General features: G+C 36.9%; 1 protein-coding gene across 1 annotated transcript in view; it reads left to right on the forward strand.

Annotated features, from left to right (window-relative positions):
- The first annotated feature begins 14,325 nt into the window (after nucleotides 1-14,325).
- MRPS9 (mitochondrial ribosomal protein S9) overlaps nucleotides 14,326-24,526 on the forward strand; it is a 41,503-nt gene continuing 31,302 nt past the window's right edge. Inside the window, exon 1 of the mRNA XM_058184545.1 lies at nucleotides 14,326-14,535. Coding sequence (XP_058040528.1) covers nucleotides 14,446-14,535 — 90 coding nt within the window. The 5' untranslated portion in view covers nucleotides 14,326-14,445. The remainder of the gene's footprint in view (nucleotides 14,536-24,526) is intronic.

The raw sequence follows: 24,526 nt of genomic DNA on the forward strand, positions 1-24,526 counted from the left end.
CATTGCCTATATAGGTTTAGTACATTGTTGAATATTATCCAGGGAGCATTATGGTTAAAATCATTGTCCCCAAGATCAAGATGTACATTATTTTCTGAGTGTGAACTTGTGGAAAAGCAAGTTATGTTGGAAGGGAAAAAAAGCACCTTGAAAAAAATGCTAACAGGTGTTGGGATGTTATTTTTCTCAAGTAGGAGATTATATGCAAATTACTATCAGCCATCACATATTCAAAGGATGCATATGTACTTTATTCCTATTATTTAATATAATTTGATTTAGGTCTGTACTTCACTATTTTTGCATACCTGAGACCTAGAAAGGATTCATGTGTTTGGGCTCCTTCTCTACTTTTTCAGGTTTATTTTATACCATTTGCTTGTGCTTTATTTTATTGTTTCAATGTAATTAAGTGTTTCATAAGCTTTATTTACATTTTTAAACTTTGGTTTTATTTTCATTTCTATGTGCAGTCTTATTGTATGGATTTTTATATTTCTTTCAATGAATTAATTCACATTTCATGGGCACTATTTGGGGAAACTACAGACACGGATAGTATTACAAACAAAACTTCCAAACCATTCCATAAAGCGATACTTTTCAATCAACAATATTGAACATATTTAGATGACAGTAATGTACAATTATGGAGAATGAGATTATCAATTACTAATTGTAACATTACCCACATTTTATTAGAGGTAGCATATTTCAGCAGCTAGAGAGTAAGAGCAGAAAGGTGATTTGGTATATTTGCTTATCAGCACTTCTGGAGGACAGACATGGATTAGGAAGGTCTTATATATTTAATCCAATGAGAATGATTTAACATTTTGACATGCACATGCAAAGCAACTTTGGCGAAGGAAGTTTGGGGACTGAAATATAGCTTTATTGGATGTAAATATATAAAAGAACAGAACCAATATATTTTCTGAGATGTCCAGAAACTTTTTAAAAAGGTTTTTGATAAATTAGTTTTGTCTTAAGATCATAAGAGACAAATGTAAAATTCTTTAAAATATGAAACGATTGAATTATTAAAATTGTACAGTCCAATTCCTTTATCTCTGTAAATTAACAATATTAATCTTAATAAAATTATTCAACTGTCAATTTAATTGAATTGCTGCTTTATGCCTAACCTCCCCTTTTCTTGTATTCTTATCTATAGGAAATTTCAAAGCCATCAATGCACCTGATCCAAACTAGGATGCTTACAAGTGTTTGATTGACTATATTGCTATTCAGTGATTTTAGATTGGCTGTATTCTTTAGAAACTTTTATTTAATTTAGTAATTTTGTATGGTAACTTTGCCTTAGATAAAGGCCAGGATAATTCTGACTACATTACATTAGAGATGAAAGTTATGGCATTTAGTATCTCCCTAGCTAAATCCCTTTGAGGATAATATCAACTTTCAACATCGTTACTAATGCTTCTTGGTACAGCTCATTGTACCACAGTACCGGCAGATATCTACATAGTACTGTATACATCTGCAGAAAACAGAAAGTAATTCATATCACAACTACTCTGGTGTGTCCAACAAAAAGAACATCATTTCAGTGATCATCTCTTCAGTGAGTAGCAGTCACATTTCACACATGAGCTAACCAGAGCCCTACTCTGTGTACATTCTGTACTCAAACAATAAAGTGGCTTGTACAAGCAACATGGAAAGATGGGATTTAGAGAGAATTGTTATTTGTTTCATTGGTTTTGGTTGTTCTTCACGTCGTCCAATATATTTGAAAAATGCTATTCTGTTATATAAAATAACAGATACTGTGAAAAAAGCTGTTTAAAGCTCCTAAGAGAGATTGCTCCGTGGACTAACCTACCATTGAAGTATTTTTCTAAAATGCTACTCTGAAATATGAATATAAGCATTGGTGATCTTTTTTTCTACCCTTTCTTCTAAACCGCCCCACAATTGTACAGCTGCTTCTGAATATCTTGTGACATTTCTTCATTGTATAATTTAGCAGTATAGCAATAGTAGACGAAGAAGTGCTTCAAACACAGTGTGCTTGCTCTGTGTTCCTGTCTCAGCCCACATTTGGATACTGCTATGATATTTATGAAGCGTTTAGTGCGATCTTCCTTACAGTCTTTTTCAGTCTCAGTCGTATTAATTTACATTTTCCATTTCAACCCAATGTTTCTGAACCTTAGTGACTTTAAAGTCCTTTAAACTGTACACCACACTGATTTTGGGGTAGTTTGAAGGCCTGGAAGCATTTCAGCTGATCCACTGTTAGCAGCCCCCACAAAACTAGATGTGAAAATGACATGTGTTTTATCAGTATCAGTATCTCCCCTTTCTTCAGCAGGATGTGGTGCACGAGGCAGACCTAAAAGATTTTTGTGGCTTCCAAACTGCAGCGGCTTCTATAGGATTGGGATTTTCACTTCTTGTTCTCTGCATTTTTAAAATTTATTTATGAGATTGATCCCAATTTCAATTGTTCACAGACTTTAAACAGTTACAGACAAAAATATATATCAACAATAATTCATTGTTGATTTGATCTGAAGGTCATCACTACTCAAATTGCTTTTGAGGGTTTTGGAAATGAACACAATGGTGGCATGGAGATGCCTAACTGTATGTGAGGGAATCTCATCCAATGATCTCAGATTCTTCCATATAATTATTCTGAGTTTGCAGGACTCACGCCATTTTAATTCACTGCCCATTTTAAAAACATACTTTCTCAAGTATGAGAAATTCTCTGTTTTTCATTTGCTTGCCAATATTTTCAGTGATTGTTTTATTCACACAGAAGTTAGTTTCATATCCTTTATTTTTCAAAGATACGATTATCATGGTATTCATTCTTTGGAACTAAAAACTGCAGACTTTGCACAAAAATACATTTTCCTCAGTGCTAATGCTGTTATTCTTGATATTTATTTATTTAATGCATATGATTAATAAAAGGGACCAGAAAATATTCAGAACAGTTTTTAAACGTTCTGTATAATTGTCTCCCTGCTTATGTTGTTTCTTCTTTGGGGGGGGTGTGTGTTGTAATGGGGTGGAAGATGCAAAAGTGAACCCTGTGTATCCCTCAAATAAACAGTTCAGGCCATACCTTAAGGTCCCTTCCAAAACTGTTGAGAAAGCACTACAGTTATTCATACTAATGTATTCATGTATGTATACTGAGATCATTTTCAGACTAAGGTTAACAAAAAGAGTCTTTAAATTTATATGTTATTATTAAAGAAGAATTATATAATCTGAAATGACATTATCAGCATATTTCAAACATTTCTGCAAATGAAAAATATAAAAACGATAAATCTATTTTAAGTACTGGTAAAAAGTCATTTTACATTCCAAAAATGAATAGCACAGCTTTGAACTTACAAAGACTATAAAATAGCCTTCTCTATTTGAAAATAAATACATTCTCTTAAGACATTTCAGTAAGATGATTCTTTTAAAAAAAAGAATTATTTCAGAAAACTATTAGCTGCTTAAAATTTTATGAAGAAAATATTTCAGTAGAATAATCATGTCGTCTAAGCAATTAGATGGATACATTTCAGAACTAACAATATAAAAAGCATCTTCAAAAACTGAATTATATACATGAAATATATACATGTTAAAACATGTTTTCAGCAATGGAGGATTCTAGGAAACAACTGAAGAACACATATAAATTGTCAAAAATATATATTATTGTGTATTGTATAACAGTATAATTTAGAATGGACTCTGCTTTTGTTGTCCAATATAAAGTTTACATTTTATGACTGTAGTTTAGCAGTCTGTTCTGATAGTCTCTATAAAAGATTAACAATTACCTTGCCTCTCATTCAATTTTCCAAATTTCAATTGCTCTTCTTTCATGTGATTGTAATCTCACCTAACTAGGGTTGTTCACCTCCCTGTTGAATCGCTCAGGAATGGGAATAAATTTCAAGGACTTTAATTACAAAGTCCTCAATATTTAGTGTTAAATGTAATGAATGAAAACGCCATGAGTTTCAGGGAAAAGTTGTTAGTAACATCGATTGAAGACATGCTTTAGCTAGGATTAATAAAAGGGACCAGAAAATATTCAGAACAGTTTTTAAACGTTCTGTATAATTGTCTCCCTGCTTATGTTGTTTCTTCTTGGGGGGGGGGTGTGTTGTAATGGGGTGGAAGATGCAAAAGTGAACCCTGTGTATCCCTCAAATAAACAGTTCAGGCCATACCTTAAGGTCCCTTCCAAAACTGTTGAGAAAGCACTACAGTTATTCATACTAATGTATTCATGTATGTATACTGAGATCATTTTCAGACTAAGGTTAACAAAAAGAGTCTTTAAATTTATATGTTATTATTAAAGACGAATTATATAATCTGAAATGACATTATCAGCATATTTCAAACATTTCTGCAAATGAAAAATATAAAAACAATAAATCTATTTTAAGTACTGGTAAAAAGTCATTTTACATTCCAAAAATGAATAGCACAGCTTTGAACTTACAAAGACTATAAAATAGCCTTCTCTATTTGAAAATAAATACATTCTCTTAAGACATTTCAGTAAGATGATTCTTTTAAAAAAAAAAGAATTATTTCAGAAAACTATTAGCTGCTTAAAATTTTATGAAGAAAATATTTCAGTAGAATAATCATGTCGTCTAAGCAATTAGATGGATACATTTCAGAACTAACAATATAAAAAGCATCTTCAAAAACTGAATTATATATGCCTTTTTGAAATATATACATGTTAAAACATGTTTTCAGCAATGGAGGATTCTAGGAAACAACTGAAGAACACATATAAATTGTCAAAAATATATATTATTGTGTATTGTATAACCATGTAATTTAGAATGGACTCTGCTTTTGTTGTCCAATATAAAGTTTACATTTTATGACTGTAGTTTAGCAGTCTGTTCTGATAGTCTCTATAAAAGATTAACAATTACCTTGCCTCTCATTCAATTTTCCAAATTCCAATTGCTCTTCTTTCATGTGATTGTAATCTCACCTAACTAGGGTTGTTCACCTCCCTGTTGCATCGCTCAGGAATGGGAATAAATTTCAAGGATTTTAATTACAAAGTCCTCAATATTTAGTGTTAAATGTAATGAATGAAAACGCCATGAGCTTCAGGGAAAAGTTGTTAGTAACATCGATTGAAGACATGCTTTAGCTAGGATTAATAAAAGCCTTAGAGGAAGTGGGAAGGATTCCAAAGCAGAAGAGATCATCTAGAATTAGGTTTCACCCTTCTGGTATTAATAGCTGTTAGTGTGGGTGAATGATTTAGAATGGAAGATGAATGATTTAGAATGGAAGATGACAACAGGGAGATGTTAAATTGTCCTCTCTACTACCTAAAGAAATTGGCTGTCTTCCAAACAGGATTTTCTTTAGTTCCATAAGCAGAATGTTAAACTATACAAACGGTTTTTAAAAAATTACCCACATTTGTGAAATAGAAAGTTTATTTTATGTATGTTATATATGTTTATTTTATTTATGTTCATCTATACGGATGAAACATGTCCCTTAATTTTTAAAAAAAAATCCAATTAAGGATCTCTCCATTCAGTGCATGTTGATTGGTAGATTCAGCCTGGAAATTTGGTTTAAATCTTCCCAACCCCCAAAAGTAATTTGTATACATAAAGCTAAATATTCTTAGAAACTTTTCTTCTTAAGTATCAGGGTTATCGTTCCCAATCCCTTTTCTCCTTGTTTGTGGATGCAAATAATAAGACAAAAAATTGGGGCCAAAGACTGAAACTGAAAATGGTCTCAACAGCATTATTACAGAAAATGTCTGGTTTAGCCCAGTGAGGAAATGACATCAGGAGTAAATATTACTATCAGCCAATTTCTTATTTAGAAGTGAAATATATGTCTGCAATACTTAAAGGAAAATACTATATTGGTGTGAGCAGACATAGAGTTATCATTATCAGGTAAAGATGAAAAAAGGGCCTGCCAAGATAGGATTGGAAATGCTTATAGCAAGTCAGAAGTAATTGGACTATCAAGAAAAGTGGTGGATAAAGAACAGTGAGAAGATAATAGCTATACCAGTACCATCATTCAATCTTTTCAGGTTCATGTTGAGAGAAACATGAGAAAATGGCAGAATTAAAATCTTCAAATGCTATTGAGTCAGAGTAGCAAACATGGATTATCTGAGCAAAAGGATGGATACAATTTTCAAAAAAGGAAGCAAAAGGGCATAGATGAATGTATTGGGAACTATGTTGTTGTTTTTCTTTCTTTTTAACACCCAAAGAATAAAACTCTACCTAGGTTATCCTGGACTTCCGTGCCTTTTTTCAGCATAATAGAAAAGGAAAGTTACTGCTCTGGTTCCCTCTGTTGCAGAGGGATAAATCATTGATAATCATTCTTGATTTCTACATTTCTTCAGATTTACCATTTTAGTGGAACAGGATTTTGAAAAACAGTGGCATGAAATATTTGCTCTATAAAAAGCTTAAGTGAATTGATGTACTTCATAAAACCAATATTTGACGACACCAATATCCAATATAGAGCGCTGATGGATAAATGCAGCACTATATTTGATAGTCAGAAATATTCAAGCAATCAAAACACTTAACACATGGACAAAATAAATTGCAAATTTATCTGTACTGTGCTCATAAATGAAAGACAAATTCAAGGTTATATGCATTCCCACTATTGAAGGTTCAGAACTTCAAAAAGGATTTTCTTTAGTTCCATAAGCATAACGTTAAACTACACAAAATATTTTTAAAATTGCCAATATTTGTAAAAGTTTATTTTTATGTAAGTTGTACTATACAGATGAAATAAATTCTTTTTAAAACATTATGTTTAGTTACTGTACTTTATATTGATTTATCAGCAATTTATATATTTGAAGAAAAAATAAAAATGTTCTGTTCCACATATATCATTTAATTTCAAATGCCTTCAGATTTGCTGTTTTGAGAGGATATAATTTTAAATACCAGTCAAATAAATCAATGTCCCTAAAAGATTTAGTGAACCGATGCACTTCCTAAAACCAGTGTTTAATTTGATCAAAAACCAATTTCCAGACCTGACAGATACATGCAAATATCATAGTTGAAAAGTCAGAGTAAAAGTAAAAATAATCACTCAGAGTGATTGCAAGACTTACACACAGGCAAAATAAATAATGACTAATAAACAATTTGATGATCTTAAATAGTTCAATGTTAATTTTACTTTAGTAGATACCAAAGTATTTTTAATGACATTTGACATTTCAATCTTGACAGAAAAAAGCTAAAATGATCTGGTTGATATGCTACTGACATTTTTTTAAGGGATTTCTTAGTTTTGCACAACACATCCAAATGGAATGGGGTGGTATGGTACATTTTAATTTCAGCCATGCAGTTCAGATGCTAGCCTCTTCTTGCACAACAAGTCCAGATATCTTCAGAATAGTGATAATAATAGCTGGCAACAGATGGGACAGAAATTAGGTATGCAATGTTGTTGATTTCCAATTTATTAATCCAAAGGCATTTTCATTATCATTGCATTTATTCAGTATATACTCCACAGGGGTTTCTTGTGCCATTTGGAATAAGTGGAAATGTACACAGCTGCAGCAGCTCAAACCTACAAATTTAGGAAGATTTGGGTTTTTCTAAGCTCTAAACAACACTTTGCAAAACACAATTGTTTTGTGAGGGCTAACCTCTGAATCTATTGAAAGTATAAGCAGTATAATCAAGCTAGTTACAAATTAATTAAATTTGGTGTGTGACAGTTACCTGTGTTCAAGTTCTTTTTATAATAAACTAGTTGTTGCTGATTATAGTAATATTATAATTTATTATGCAATTAATCTTAGTTTCTAGGAGTATTTCTTTGTATACATTTGAGAGATTAGTTTAATGTGTCATATTTGCCTTCAACTATAAAAATAACTTGCTAGAAATATATCTATAGAGGAGAAATATCTATAGCTCAGGGTTGAGATGGGGGGTCCTTGGTGCTTGGTTTCTTGCAGATATTTAACATCAGACCAACAATCAACAAGTAAACAATACCCCAATCAAGGAACGGTCAACCAAGCTATCAATAAACAGCCCAACCAAAGAACTTCCAAGACCATTTTCACCAACACTGACAGGGCAAGCCACTAGAATATAAACTGAGAGTAAACTGCTTACTAACTGATGATGTTACCTAATTTGGGTAATGAAACAACTGCAAGAAAACAACCAAGCCCAGAGAGCACCAAGGACCCCTCAAAAATGTATCTAGTTAACAAAGATATCCATTTTTTTCTTTTTAACCTTCTTTTTGTTTATAGTCATATCTTTCTAAAATGCCTTTTTATGTTTTACCTTGCATTAGAAGCTATTTTGAGCCCAGCACTTAAATTGGATAATTGATATTTCTGTAATTTTCACCAAACAACTCTGTTCTCAAATCAGGCTTTTGAGAAAAAATTTTCATTTTTTCTTCACTCCTCAGTTACTATTTACCAATCAATAACTCAGAAAGTCAGGGTTGAACGTTATATTACCTTTAAATGAATGTAACTAATTATTTCTCAGTTTTCCACTATGCAAAAGAAGTCTTACAGTTAATTAAGATCAAAAGAAAGGTTTGAATATCTCCTGAATACTGAATTTAAAAGAAGTTACTCCTGAAGTACAAATAGGCCAAAGTTATAAATATATACTTCTGTAATGAGAAAATTATAATCTTAAATTGTATCTCCTGATGTATACAATGAAGGAAGGAGTATCAGAAATATTGCTTTTATTTTACTTTGATAAACGCTGCAAAAGTTTGTAGGAGCTCCTTTTACTTAGCTTCCCATATCCCCAGCTTCCTTTTTTTTTTTTTTTTAGATTTTACAGGAAAATATATTAACTTATCAGTAGAAGCAAGAAATAGAAACGTGATATGTAGCAAGCTAAAGCAGAATGATTGTAAACTACCATGGGGATAAAAGTGGAACAAACTGCCTGCGTAGGCAATCATCAATAGTCCCATGTGCATGCAACTGAATAAAATTGAAAATTAGGGCAGGGAAGGAATAAAAATAATGGGAAGATGGATCAAAATAGGAGAGAGGGCAGCATAACCTAAAGATTTGGAGGATGAAACATACTCAGAACAGTGGAAGAGGACAATTGGCTTTCTGGGACATCTCAGCCCCACTGATTTCTGCTTTCTCCAATATGCCTCTTCCCTGATCCTGCCTCAGAGAGATCTATGAAGTACAACAAATTATAAAGAACATCAGTGTACAGAAAGGAAAGCACTGTACCTTAGAAGCATCTTTAAAAGGTGTTCACTTTTTTCCACTACCCATTGCCTTAGATTAGAACGCTGGATTTAGCAATTATATATCATATTTTAAACACCCAGCTTATACCCATTTACGGGGAAAGATGCTAAATTGTCAGAAGAAACAAGAAATAGGAACTGGATATGTAACAACAAGCTAAAGCAAAATGATTACAAATGCTCATGAGGACAAGATGTTTCAGTGAAAAGCAAAAAACTATGTGATTCTTGGGTCTCATGGTACAGCTTTCTCAAAGAAATTGCAAGGATGTGACTTGATTATTAAGGCACAGCCATGCTGAATGAAAATGGAAAGGATGATTCAATGTGATATACATGGCCTCTTAGGGCCAAACTTGCAGGGATATTGTTATGCCTATTTATAGCCAAATATAGGATGTGAAATATATGTGTCCGATTTCTTGAAATAATTACCACGATGGTTTGAAAGAAATATTCCTGGGTCAGTTGTGAGAGATATGCCTGGAGACTGAAACTTACTTAAAAGTTCAGGCTACGAAATATGGGAAGCTTAGAGGGTAGTTCCTGGGTGTAGGGTCAGAGAACCTATTCCAACATGAGATCTACAAAGGGTTGTTTGAGTGGAAAGTATACAAATACAGATAATCCTTGATTTATAACGGTTTGTTTAATGACCATTCATAGTTACAACAGCATAAAAACGACATTTTTTAACTTAACACTTAACAACAGTTGCAGCATCTTCACAGTCACATGATAAAAATTCAGATGTTTGGTAACTGGCATATATTTATGACAATAGCACAATCCTGGGGTCATGTGATCATCTTTTGTGACCTGACAAGCAAAGACAGAGGGGAAGTCAGATTCACTTAGCAACCATGTTATCAACTTAACACTGCAGTGATTCACTTAGTAAGTGAGTTTTGCCCCATTTTATGACCTTAACAACTATCTCACTTAGCAATGGAAATTTTGGTCTCAATTGTGGCTATAAGTCAAAGACTAATCTAAATCCATATTTATTTATTTAGCATACAGCATATACATCTGTAAAGTTCAAGTGGACACAATTTCTATCCACAGCATTGTAAAAGTTTCAGTAGGTATTTACTGTATAATCTGCAGACCTCACCCACAGAATTTTAGGGAAGAGGTTGCTCAAAAGACAAAACTTTTATGTTTTCCCAGTTTCTGCTTTCTCCTACTAAAGGAGCAACAATTGTTACATCTTTTCTTGCAAATTAATCTTGCCTTATTCAAGAATGAACAGTAAGTCAGATCCAATGTTGCTTTCTATTGTGCTCCTGTCCTTTCCCCACATGAAGAAATAAACAATTGAATAGATGTGCACAACACCTTCTCAGGAGAGCATTTCTTTTGGAACTTAGCATCCAAAAGCCTATTAAGCTGTGATTGCCTATTGATAGCTGCAAATGCAAATGATCTTCAGGGTCTAGGAAATGAAAGTCAAGGACTACAGTAATAAAAAGGGACCAAGATAAAGAAGACCAAACTCATGATAACAGGTACAGCAACCAGACCGTAGAACTGATGCTGAAAATAAGTACTGATAGCCTCAGCCTTTTAGGATCAATCATGAACAATAATAGAATAAGTGGTCAAGAAATATACCACAGACTGGCACTTTGTGGAGCAGCTAGAAAGGCCTTTGAAAAAAAATCGAGATGTTGGAATGTATCTACAAAGATCAAAGTTGTGCAGGCAATGGTTGCATTAGGAAATGTGAAAGGAAAGAGCAAAGATCAGCAGTGAAATTTTTGATTCAGTTATAGGGAAGTTGGCTGTGCCACTGAAAGCCATGAAGAACCAAATTGGGAACAAGTCACCCTGGAGAAAATTTATTTGGATGGTGCTATAGACATTGACTTCATGGCACATAATCAACATTATCAAAATACAATTGGCATGTATTTTTCAATGGAATGCCTTTCCTGCTGGCATTACCACAATGCTCCCATCAGCATGTCAAGAACAGCTGCTCAGAGTCTTTTCATGAGTGAAACAGCCCATAAACCTGATTAAAAGACATTGTTGTTGTTTTGTTCTCTAAAGAGTTTAAGTTTGTTTCTTTATTTTCACCATATAGCTTTCCTTTATACAACAGGTGAACACCCTGTTTGAAACTGCTTCAATTTGTATATAATAATATTATATTGCTATACTGTCATTTAGCTTATATATTGTAAACTACAAAATATCAGTTTATATATATCATACCATTTTTGAGAAATAGACAAATCATCCTCGAATCAACAAGTAGGTATGGTTCTGGATGAAACAAGTGTGGCAGAAAGTAAGGGAAAAGATGGCCTACAAAAACTGGCACGTGCAGAAGACCAACAAAAACTGACAAAAGAAATCACTCCAAGAAGAGTGGCAAAGAAACCTGACCATCTTCTTGCAGAGGGCAAACTCAAATCACTACTGGGACTACTGGACACAAACAAAGGTGAAAAAAACAACTAGTGAAAGTGCACAGCAAGCCAATAAAAATATTAAATAATACATGAGAACACTACATGGATAAAAATGGATAGCAACTGCAGGACAAGGACTAACTGCAGGACTAAAATGCTAGCAGCTGTGGTAAAATTTCTAATATCAAATTTCCACACCCACCAATGTCTGATGGCTTAGCTAAGGCTGGCCCAGCTCTGTGCATTACATTTGAAAAGGTTACTAAAGCTATGAAAAATTTGAAAGTACCTGGCATAGGCAATCTATTCCAGTGTGTCTGGAAGTTGAAAGAATTTCACCACAGAGCAATTGAGTGGCTGACTACAGTAGCTTCTTCAATGCTATTTTATGGTTTGTGGCAGAAGTGGGATTCACTTACCTTCCCTACCGGTTTGCAAATGTGAGCATGTGCACGCAAGCTTCGCTTGCATGCGCCACCTCTGCACATGCACACAGCCTTCTGCGCATGTGCAGTAGTTGCACATTACATCCAGGCAGGTGGGCAGAGCCTCCCGCAGTCACCGCTACCGATTTGCGCGAACTGGCTGAATCCCACCACTGGTTTGTGGCCACATGCCTGCTCAGTGGACGAGTTTCCTTCTTCAAAAATACAGGTGATTGCTGCAATTACTAATCCCTGTCATCTCACACAATGAAAATTTTTGAGCGCACACTTAATCAGTTCCTGTGACATCACTGAAATTAATATAAACCAGTGCAGTTTTGTCAAAAGCTCGTAAACCACTGCCATTTTTATGACTCACATGCTCAAGAAAATCATAGAAAAGAAAAAGAATTACACCTGGATTCTTTGACCTAGAAAAAGATTTTGAATGTGTTCGACATCAGCTGATTGTACATACTACATGACCATTATGCGCACAAGCTACATATAAAATGGGTCCAGATGTTCTATATTAATATCTGCAGCTAAGTGAGATGTGCTGGCCTTTCCAAAAACTTTCCCATGGATTCTGGTGATTAATGCTATTGTTGTTCATTCTCACCATAGATTTCATCACAAGATCTGCATCATAGTGTCCCCTGGGTCTTGCTCTACACCAAAAATGTCCTGCTTGCAGCCATCACTGTAAGACTGTGTCCAGACATCGAACAATCAATCTACTTAGCCACTTCAGTTTGCACCTCAGTATCAAAACCGCGGTGTGGCTCAGGCTGTAAGAAGCCTGTTATTAAACACAGCTGCTTGCAATTACTGCAGGCTCGAGTCCCACCAGGCCCAAGGTTGACTCAGCCTTCCATCCTTTATAAGGTAGGTAAAATGAGGACCCAGATTGTTGGGGGGGCAATAAGTTGACTTTGTATATAAATATACAAATAGAATGAGACTATTGCCTTACACAATGTAAGCCGCCCTGAGTCTTCGGAGAAGGGCGGGATATAAATGTAAATTAAAAAAAAAACTGAGTATCTGGAGACGGCGCAAGCATCTTCATCATTTAGATCAGAAGTGAAGATCTAGTGAAGACAAACTCCTTCCATTACATAGGGTCCAACTGCAATGTGGTGGCAATGAGCGTGTGCATGAGTGAATAAATCATGGCTGTGATCAAAGAATACTGGAGTACTCTGTGATAGGCATATGCCAAATCATTTAAAACTGAAGGTATAAAGAATGATGGTTTGCTCAGTAGCATTGTACAGTGCTGAGTGCTGGCCAACCACCAAAGTAGCGAATGCCTCTATATTCCATGAATGCTGTGTTGGTCATTACACTTTTTGACCACCCAACCACACAGTCCATTAGCAGATGAGTGTTGCACCAGTAAGAGAAAATGCAGGAAAAACACCTATAATGGTATGGCCAAATATTATGAACAGCACCCCCACATACATTGCCTTCCAGTGTAACACCAATGGAAAACACCTGCATGGAAAACTAAAGCAAGGGTGGCATGACACAATTGATGCAGATATGAAGATCACCCATTAGGACCCAGATGTTGCAGTCAATCATATGAAATAGCATTTGTTAATCTGAAAAGCAGACCCTGCCCTGGGAAAATGCAAGGAAGATCATCATTAGATATGTATTAATTATGTTTTCAAAGTTTAATAAAACAAAATAAATAAAAGCCTAAGTTAAAAAAAAATAGATGTTGCAAAATTATTCTAATCCTCCATGAACCTCCATGGGAGAGGTATTCTCATAAATATTTTTGTCGGTTTGACGTCTAAGGTCAGAGATTCTGGCAAAGAAACCCTGAAAAGTGAAACACAAAGGAAAAGAGCCTAAAAGGAAAGAAGGGGGCATTTTGTTGAGAGAGGGAGGGGGAGAGGGGGAGAAAAAGAAAGGAAGGCAGGAAGGAAAAAGAAAGAGAAAGAAAGAAAGAAAGAAAGAAAGAAAGAAAGAAAGAAATGCGGCTATGATACAAACGCTCACACACAAAGCTAGAATTCCCTCGTTTTAAAGAGCGCGCGAAGACCCAGCCAAGCGTGACGTAGCAGGTGCGTCACGTGATTGCCTTGTCCTCTCCGTCCTTCCGATTTTCCTCATCCCACCCGCAAATCAAATGACTTTGGAGCCGCGCGTGCGCGTGCGCTTTGAAGGCTATACGCAGCAAGGGAAGCGGGGAGGTCCTTTCTTTTCCCTCTTTCTTCCCTTCCCCCCTCCCTCGGGGTTTTTTTTCTTCTTCTAGCATGGCAACCGCGGCGGTTGGGCGCGTGTTGGCAGGGGGCCGCAGCTGGAGCACGGCGGTCAAAACGAGAAAGCTGCCGGTGGGGTCGAAGGTAAGGTCCGGGGGCGGGGCTAAGCCGTGGCGTGCATTAGAACCGAAGGCGGCGTAGCGCTGTTTTCCTGTGCAGCCGCAATGCCTGAGCTCTGGGTCCTCCTCCTTCGGGCTGCTTTGGCTTCAGTCCCCCCACCCCAAATGTCTGACCTCGGGGCGGCGGTGCACCAGAGCGAAGCCGGGACCTAACTCCAAGCCTCCATTTTAATACCTTCCTGGGGCAAATAAGGCTGAATAAGGCTGTCCGCATGCGCGGGAGCCAGCACAGTCTCGGATTCATTTAATGCAGGGGTCTCCAACCTTGGCAACTTTAAGACTGGAAGACTTCAAGCCAGCTTTCCTGACTGGGGGATTTTGGGAGTTGAAGTCCTCCAGGCTTAAAGTTGCCAAGGTTGGAGAGCCCTGATTTAATGTCTGCGGGGTTGTTGGTTTTGGGGCCATCATTTGTAGGCAGAAATGTCACATCTGGGGATCTCAGATGTGTACCTGCAATGTCAGTTCAAAACAGATATGAGTTTGTGAAAGGATGATAGAAGATTATTATGATGTACTTTGGGGAAGATAAATGCGACTGATGCATACTTGCAAGATTTCTTTGCTGCTCCATCATGTATGTTTGTTTGTTTGTTTGTTCGTTTATTTATTTATTTATTTATTTTGTTGAGTACATATTAGATAATATGTAGGGCTGGGAAGTGACTCAGGCTGCTAATGCAGCCTGTTATTAACAAACAGCTGCCTGCAATTACAATTACTGCAGGCTCGAGTCCCACCAGGCCCAAGGTTGACTCAGCCTTCCATCCTTTATAAGGTAGATAAAATGAGGACCCAGATTGTTGGGGGGGCAATAAGTTGACTTTGTATATAAATATACAAATAGGATGAGACTATTGCCTTACACAATGTAAGCCGCCCTGAGTCTTCGGAGAAGGGCGGGATAGAAATTCAAATATATATATATATATATGTATAAGCATGAATTGAATACATAAAATGAATACAGTTAAAGGGAACATTAGGACAGGGACGGTAGGCACTCCGCTGCTCTTATGCATGCCCCTTACTGACCTCTTAGGAATGGGGTGAGGTCAACAGTAGACAGTCTTAGGTTAAAGTTTTGGGGGTTTTGGGATGAGACTTTTGGGGGGTTTGGGGATGAGACTATGTATGTGGGTTGTTAAAAAAAATCGGTAGAGTTCGAAATCTAAGGCATTAAGAGAAACATGAAGACTTTTGCTTGGAGGCAGAAAAGCAGAATCTAATTCATGGCAGGTGACTGAAACAATTGGGTGGCTCCTAAAGCGCAAGCAGTTACAGACCCTTTGCCAGTTTCTTGGCACATGTGGCATCACTGTTATGAAAGCTGCATTGACTTCTATTGTGAAATTCAAAGTGGCTGTTATTTTTAAAGTCCATCATGACATACATAGGACCAAATTACTTACAGGACCCTCTCTACCCATCCAACCCTATCTGGCAGAAAGGCATGCTCCAGGTATTTGTTGGCTGGTGGGCCCAGAAGGAGAGCCTTTTCTAAAACCTTTGGAACATCATTCTCCTCTGAGATTTAGATTATTCCATTCCTGCTGGCCTTTTGTAAGGCCTTAAAATTTTGATTTTATGCCTGAACCTGAGACCCTAAGCATGAGTTACAGCCTGTCTTCTGGTTGTGTGAATAATAGTTTAGTTTATGCCTGCTGTTATGTATTTCTATTTTTATTACTTTTTATATTTGTGTGTGCATGTGTTATAAGCTGTTCAGAGTCATGTAAACTGAGATGTGCAGCTATATGAATAGAATGAATGAATAAGTGAATAAAAACAGTTGAGAAGGACTGGCAACAAAAAATGTGTTTGGGCAAATATGGCCAGCCTTCAGTTTTAAACTGAATTTGAAAAGTGAATGGGGTGAGAAATTATTATTATTATTATTTAAATTTATATCCCGCCCTTCTCCGAAGACTCAGGGTGGCTTACATTGTGTTAAGCAATAGTCTCATCCATTTGTATATTATATACAAAGTCAACTTTTATTGCCTCCAACAATCTGGGTCCTCATTTTACCTACCTTATAAAGGATGGAAGGCTGAGCCAACCTTGGGCCTGGTGGGACTTGAACTTGCAGTAATTGCAAGCAACTGTGTTAATAACAGACTGCATTAGTCTGTTGAGCCACCAGAGGCCCTCTGTGTTATGTGTTATGAAAAAATTTCACAAAGAATTGTAAAATTGTTGAAATCGGCCTTCTAAAACCATTCTGTGGGGGGAAAAAACCTCACTGGCTTATAAAGTTATACAATTTATATTCAACATTATATTGTAATGGTCAAAATGTGGTAAATAGCCAACTTCAATTTAAGATCTTCATACCCAGAGTAAATGTGGTTTAGAACACAGTGGAAACTTGATTGAGATGACTCTTATGACTGGAATATACAGTAGTCCTCAATTTGTGACCACAGTTGAGCCCAAACTTTCTGCTAAATGAAATATTTAAGTGAGTTTTGCTCCATTTTAAGATCTTTCTTGCCACAGATGTTAAGTGAATGACTGCAGTTAGATAGGTTAGTAACCTGGTTGAAGATTGCAAAAGGTGATCACATGACCTTGAGACACAACAATGGTCACACATTGGAACCAGTTGCCAGGCATCAGAATTTTAATTGCATGAATATGGGGATTGCTGCAAAGGTCATAACTGAAAAATGGTCATGTCACTTTTTTCAGTGCCATTGTAACTTTGAACAGTCACTAAATGAACTGTTGTAAATCGAGGACTACCTGCAGCAATTCAGCACAGCACAGCACTTTGTTCAAAAGGAATAGTGGCAGTAGAAAGGGTGAACTTCTTCAATATGTTAAAAATAATTCATTCCTGCTCAGAAATCCAAGTACATGAACTTGACAATGTTGTAGAGACTATCAGAATTAAATAAGTGAAGGAATAAATAAAAGTAACATTGTAGTATCTACCATTGCCTGTTCAACTAAAGAGATGAGTGAGAAACTTCCAAAAACAAATTTTAGATCTTTCAAGGATGCATGAAAATGTAGTGATGAAAATTATAGGGAGAAAAATTGTACCAGGTTTGTTCTTCCAAGATGTATTCCTGATTTAAGGAATGGAGCTTGAAGGCACAAAAAGGTTCAGCTATTCTTTACAGTAGTAATCAGTAAATCAAATTAAATTGAGAAAGTGGAAGTAGCAGGAATATTGGAGAAAAGTGACCTTGCAGTGCTACAGGTCTTGATGCTAAGGAAAGGTTGAATGTAATCAAATGTGTATTGAATTTTAAAAATAGATAATACATTCAGAATTATAACAAGTAGGAACCAATGGTAGGAAAAAATAATAAAGGAGCTCAGGGTGAGTGAGTTTATAAAGATGATGATAACTGATATACAATTGCAAGGAATTTCTATAAAAGAAAAAAAGGACATTAAATGAAGCCAGGGTTAAAGATAAGCTTTCACAAAGATCTGAAAACAAGGACACATACAGAAAATGAAAAGAAAGCACAAAGAACAGGTTCCAGACAAACTTAACAGACAAAAAGTATACCATCAAGATATTCTGAAGAACAAGACAAAGTGGTGTAACTTAAGCTTCAGTATATTTATATTTATAAATATATTTAATATAATTATTTTCAAAAAGAGGAAAACTTGCACAAACTAAGAGACAGTTTTCACAAAAAATCTGAAATCAGTTGTCTGTTGTCAGATGAAGAGACAATTAGAACTGTCTCTCTCACTTAAAAGAGGGTGATTTTTAGCCCATTAACACCTTGTGAATAGAAGAAGGAGGAATTGGAATCTTGATCTTATTGAAAATATAGTTTAGCATTTGATACATAGCCCAGGAATTGTTTTATAACGGCTTACCTAAGGTAAATCTATACGAAGCTTGAACCTCTGTTTATTGCTTTGCAGTCCATATACTGTATTTTTCGGAGTATAAGACACACTCCCCCACCCCAAAGGGTGGAAATGTTGATGCGTCTTATACACTGAATACAGTTATTTTTGGCCTCCTGAAGTCTCTTTCCGCTTGTCCCATTTTTGCGAAAAATGGGCCCGTTTTTTGCAGAAACAGGGTGCGCAGAGGGTTTGGGAGGACTGCAAAGTGCTACTGGGGAGGGCAAAAATCATTTTTGCAAAAACTAAGTCGTTTTTCCCCTCCCCCAGCCCCCAGGAGCACTCTGCAGGCCTCCCAAAACCATTTTTCTTAAAAACAGGTGAAAAATCGGGTGCACAGAGTGTTTGGGAGGCCTGCAGAATGCTCCTGGTAGCAGGGGAGGGCAGAAACCTTTTTTTCTTACTTAGGTCTTCGAAATCTTGGTGAGTCTTATACACTGGTGCTATATTTTTCAAGATTCAAGATTATTAGTTATAAATGATCCTGCAAAGGAATTTGCATGAAAATAAAAATAAATGCTTTTGTTTAAATAAAAGTCGGAAGAGCAGTTTTGCACCAAGTTTTTTGTCAAATTCTGAGAACCCACAGAAATTCCGAGTCACAAATGCCAAACATTGGAAAAACTGCAACAAATTGCTGCCCCTGAATATGGGATCAAGGCAGTCCTCAGCATTCTGTTCTGACTTCTTTTCCCACAGGGCCTGTTGCCTTTAGCCCTTTGACCATTAGATGGCAGCAAAGGTTAGATTGTCATAATGACAATCTTGTGGTCACTCTCATTTCTGTTGGTCAGATATAGCTGCTACTTAGGTGTATTTGGGGTCTTCAAACATTTGGGAAATAGGTTGAGTAGTGGGCTGTCGGGACACGGTGGCTCAGTGGCTAAGACACTGAGCTTGCCGATCAGAAGGTCAGCAGTTCAGCAGTTCGAATCTCTAGCGTTGTGTAATGGAGTAAGCTCCTGTTACTTGTCCCAGTTTCTGTCAATCTAGCTGTTCGAAAGCATGTACAAAACGTAAGTAGAAAAATTGGGACCACTTTGGTGGGAAGGTAACAGCACTCCGTGCACCTTTGGCGTTTAGTCATGCCAGTCACATGACCACGGAGACGTCTTTGGACTGCGCTGGCTCTTTGGCTTTGAAACGGAGATAAGCACTGCCCCTAGAACTGGAAATGACTAGCACGCATGTGCAGGGAAACCTTTACCTTTACCTTAGTGGACTATCAATTGTATCCACACATTTTTTCCAAAATGTTTATTGATCTATCCAGCACTCATTTCAACAGCAAAGACTTAAAAAGTTTTTATGCCTTGCTTGCCATCTAGCAGTCATTTGGATCTGTGAAGGTACTAGATAAGTGTTGATGAAATGCTGGAAGTTGAGAAGATGGTTTTGCTGTCGATGTGTAGAGGGATAGTTCATCCTTCTCTTCAAAATACAGAGCATAAAGTAGCTGTGCAAGCCATGATTCTGGTCTCCTTTGCTGCCAGAGCAGAGGGGGTCTCTGTACTCTCCCAGCCTCCTTCCCACCATCCATCCCTAACACAAACGGAAGGATCCCTGGACTACTACGTTATATAGCATAATGGAAATCTTATTCTAGAGCAAAAGTCATGAAGTGCAGTGTCTGTGTCTTAGTTGTTTCAAAATTGCATCATTCATTGGTTGAGGCAGCAAGCACTTTTATATTAATCAGTTATGTTATCTTTATGGAAAATACACACAACATACAAAAAAAGTGTCTGCAGCAACTGGTCTCCCTCACAAATAAAACAGTACTGCAAACCATCAAAATAGCTGATCAACCCAAAGAAGGGGATCATCTCACAGCAGACCTGAAGAACCAATAGGATCTGAACAGATTGCTGCCCCCAACCTTGTCCACCTCCTCCCTGTGCACTAGCTTATAAACATGGGAAGTCTTTTGCTGACATGAGAAATAACTCTTTCTTGATGGAACACTTAAAGCATTCTTTACACTGTCTTAGCCATGGGCTTATAACAAAATAAAGGTGACATTTTGAGGACATATCCCTGGAAAGTGATGGTTAAGACTCTGGGTTTGTTGACTGGGAGGTTGGCAATTTGAGACCCGAGTGCTGTGTAACAGGATTACTTGCCCCAGTTCCTGCCAACCCAGCAGTTCAAAAGCACACTAATGCAAATAGATAAATAGATACCACTTCTGAGGGAAGGTAGCAGTGTTCCTTGTGCTTCTGTGTATGACCATGGAAGTGTCTTTGGGAACACTGGCTCCCTAGGCTAGGAAACTGAGATGAACAGCATCCCCTAGAGTCAGACATGACTGAACTTCTTTATTTGTCCTGTGTTCATATTAACAAAGCTTCTCAGCAGTCTAATTATTCTATAAACAGATTACCTTTGCTTTCTTTTGTTTGTTAATATGTACATGGCCTCTATATTGACTGGCAAGAAATGTCATATAATACAAGTAATTGTCAATAATGGTAAGTGGGACCACAATTTCCACAGCTAAACAATACAGTTGTAAAGTGTGATGCCTCCTAATGTAATTTTAGGATGTAGCATAGTCCCAATCCTTCAGGAACTAAAATCAATTTCTCTCGTATGTTTCCCTAAAGTGATACTTAGCAAATACAGCAACTTTACTTCTATGTTTGCTTCATAAAAATCAATTTAATTTATATTGGAAAAGATATATTTAAAATTCTGCAGAGCAGAGAAATAAAATGGATATGTGTCCAGTACTATCCAGAAAGTATCAGCTGAGTGGGCATATTTTCTAAATTGTTTAGCTTAGTCTATTGGATATAGCAGCCAAATTCCATCCTCCCAAGTTCTGCGGGCTTCCTTCACTTGTTTCTTTCCATGGAGACAACTTCAATAATCTGTTTATAGAATAATTAGACTGCTGAGAAGCTTTGTTAATACGAACACAGGACAAATAAAGAAGTGCATGAAGATGGCTCTTTGCCAAGCTTGAGCCATTACTGCTTTGCCAGTGCTGCTTCTGTTCTTTTGGCAGAGTGCTTGATTGAAATTACAGTTGTCTTGCCCACTGATTATCTTGGTAAAAGAAAAACAAATCTGTCTAGCCATATCTTGCCATCTTCCACAAAAGCTGGAAGATAACTGCCTTTGAGAATCATTGTTTTGAGCAGGAAGTGTACTTGCTATGATGCACAAGGGTTTTAAGAGGGACGGAATAAATTGTTCAGCTTCTGAATCAGGATTTTAAAATGGCCTTTCTAGGTCTAGATGGTAAATTGTAGAAAAAGATGCTCAAAAGTCCTCATCTGATGTTGTAAAGAAGCAATTAGCAACTTCTGACACCAGTTCTACTGTTCATCTTTCTTTAGACCTTCTGTCTAGGTGCTTTGGTATAGCTACAGTAACTAATGCCCAACACAGTAAAAATGTTATATTCCAAAATGTCTGGAGAGCAACAAGTTAAAGGAAAGGAAAGTGATACAAACAATTTTTGCATCAAGTATTTATTACAATGTTTTACAAATTGTCTGCCTTTAAACTTCTTTCAGAATAAATAATACCTGAATTCAGAAGAAATGCAGAATCAGTGCAAGAACTGTCCGTAACTGCTCATTAAAGTAAATATGTGATTGATTGAGCTGTTGAGGTGACATTTGGCATCCTGAGTATCTTGATTTTTAGCAACAATAAAATCTTAAGTAAACCCCTTATTGCCCTCCCATAGGCTTCTGTGTTCTAGAAGCAGTGCACAGAACAGTCTTCCTTGCTCTGCACTTATCAAACTCTCACAGGTACACTTTGCCTGATTATTAGTTATTTTCAGTAGGACCACATAAAAGTGTTGTGCCTTAGTGTTTGAGGCAGGCAGTTTGCAAAAATAAATGGTAACTTGCTTCACTGTGACATCTGTTCCAAACACAAAGTTTATTAGGAAAGAATAGCCCTTAATGAGAATTCATTTACAAGGCAGATGCCAGGTATTTTTCAAGCAATCATTAATCTTGCTACCATATTTATTTGTAGTAGGCTTGTGTTAGAAAGTTGCTATTAAAAGTAGTAAAATATACTACTAGTAGTACTAGTTTCTGCTACTAGTTTCCTATAATTTCAAGTCCATAAATACTTAATATTTAATATCAAAATGCATATTTTCATATGAACAATATGAATTGGATTATTTTATTTGAAGATTTGTTGACTCATACAGAGTTTTGTGCAGTTTAGCTTCAGAAAAACTTTCCAGATGAATTTCTTAATGAGGATTTGCTACAGGACACACATTATGAGTAAGTGTTTAAAGCTGATAACAAGCAAAGGAAGCATTGCTAGATTACAAGTTTTTTTTTTCCAACACAGCTATTTTTTACTTCTACATGTTATGCAGCACTTTTTTTTAAGTAGCTGTGTTCATGCTGACTTTTCTCAGATATTAAGGCCTTCCAGATCTATCTACCGTTTCCAATGGACTCTGATCTGGTTAATGATGTTAAATTAATTCAAACTACTATTGTTTTAATAATAATAATATTAAATAACAATATATAACAAGGAATAATAAGGAACCAAGCATGGAGAAAAAATGTTTTCATTTTTGTCTTGAGCAAGTCCAAATCAGCCAGTTCTTGGAGTGTCTTTTAAATATGCATGCTGATTTTGCAACACTCAGTGTAGTTGATTTTTATTAGCAAAGAATATTTTCACCCAACCTTGTCCACAAAAATAAAATAACTTCCTAGCATTCTCATCTACACATTTATATGGGGAAGGTACAAACAGATTCTCTTCTGAATAGCTTGTTTTAAGAGGTATTATAGTGAGGGAAGATAACTATATGTTTAGTGATTGTTTGAAGTTACAACAAAACTGAAAAATGACTTACAACCGGTCCACCAAGGCAGCATCCCCATGGCCACAGGGTCAAAATTCAGGCACTTGGCAATTGGCATGTCTTTGACTTATGACCACCATTGAGCTCAAATTTTCCATTGTTAAGCAAGGCAGTTGTTAGATGAATTTCGCCCCACATATACTTTGTGATATTTTTATTGTTATTAATACAATAAAAAGCATTGCTCATGTGTGGATTTGGGTATTTGTTTATTTGATTTACAAGCTGCCCAAGTCAGTTAAAGTAAAATTTCTTTGGTCTAGACTGGGTGTCAGCAACGTGTGGCTCTGGAGCTGCATGCGGCTCTTTCAGTCCTCTGCTGCAGCTCCCAACACTGCTGCTGTTGCTGCCTCCATGGCATGCCTGCCATGCACGGCACAGTGAAAGTTAGCGTGCTTCACAATGGGGGAGACGACATTCTCTCCTCCTCCTGGAGCCCATTATGACGCAGAGCCACGTGACCCTCCCTACTGACTCCTGGCAACAGCAGCAGCATTGGCTGCTTTTTATTGTATTAATAACAATCAAAATATCACAAAGTGTATGTGGGGCAAAGACACTGGCAGTGCGGGACGGGCCAGTGTCTTTGGACATAGAGCAGGTTGCACATCCAGCACCAACCAAGGCCGGAAGTAACCGCCCACCGTTTCCTGCTGCAGTCGGGCAGTGAGAGAGAGAGGCACAGAGAGAGAGTCAGATTCAGCTCGATTTATCTCCATCTGCTCCCCTCTCTCTGCCTTTGCCCAGTTTTGCAAGGATTTAGTGGACGCTGCCTTGTTGATTGGGGGTTGTCCCATACTTTGCCTGCCAAGCATCTTCAGGGGCGCCCGGGGACTATATTTTGTGGCCACTTTGGACTGAGTTGCAGGATGCGTATGCATTCCTGTGTGAGTGTGCTGCTGCTTGGGATGATGCTTCTCTGAAGTACGTGCAGCGATCTAAGGTGGCAACCTCATGGTGCTGTGATGTAGCCACTCCTGAAAGTCACTCCTTTTGCAATGCAAGGTTTATTTTTGTATCTTTCCAGAGACAGAGAGACCATGACTGAATTTCCTTACAGTTATTGGGTGTGTGGGGTGGGAGTGGAGAGGGGGAGAGAGAAAGAAAGAAAGAAAGAGACACAGAGACATGGGGGGAGGGAGAGAGAGAGAGAGAGGGAGAGAGAAAGAGAAAGAAAGAGAAAGAGAGAGGGGAGACTGAGGAAAAGAGA

This window comes from Ahaetulla prasina, chromosome 5 (assembly GCF_028640845.1).
Source record: "Ahaetulla prasina isolate Xishuangbanna chromosome 5, ASM2864084v1, whole genome shotgun sequence".
Taxonomy (NCBI): Eukaryota; Metazoa; Chordata; class Lepidosauria; order Squamata; family Colubridae; genus Ahaetulla; species Ahaetulla prasina.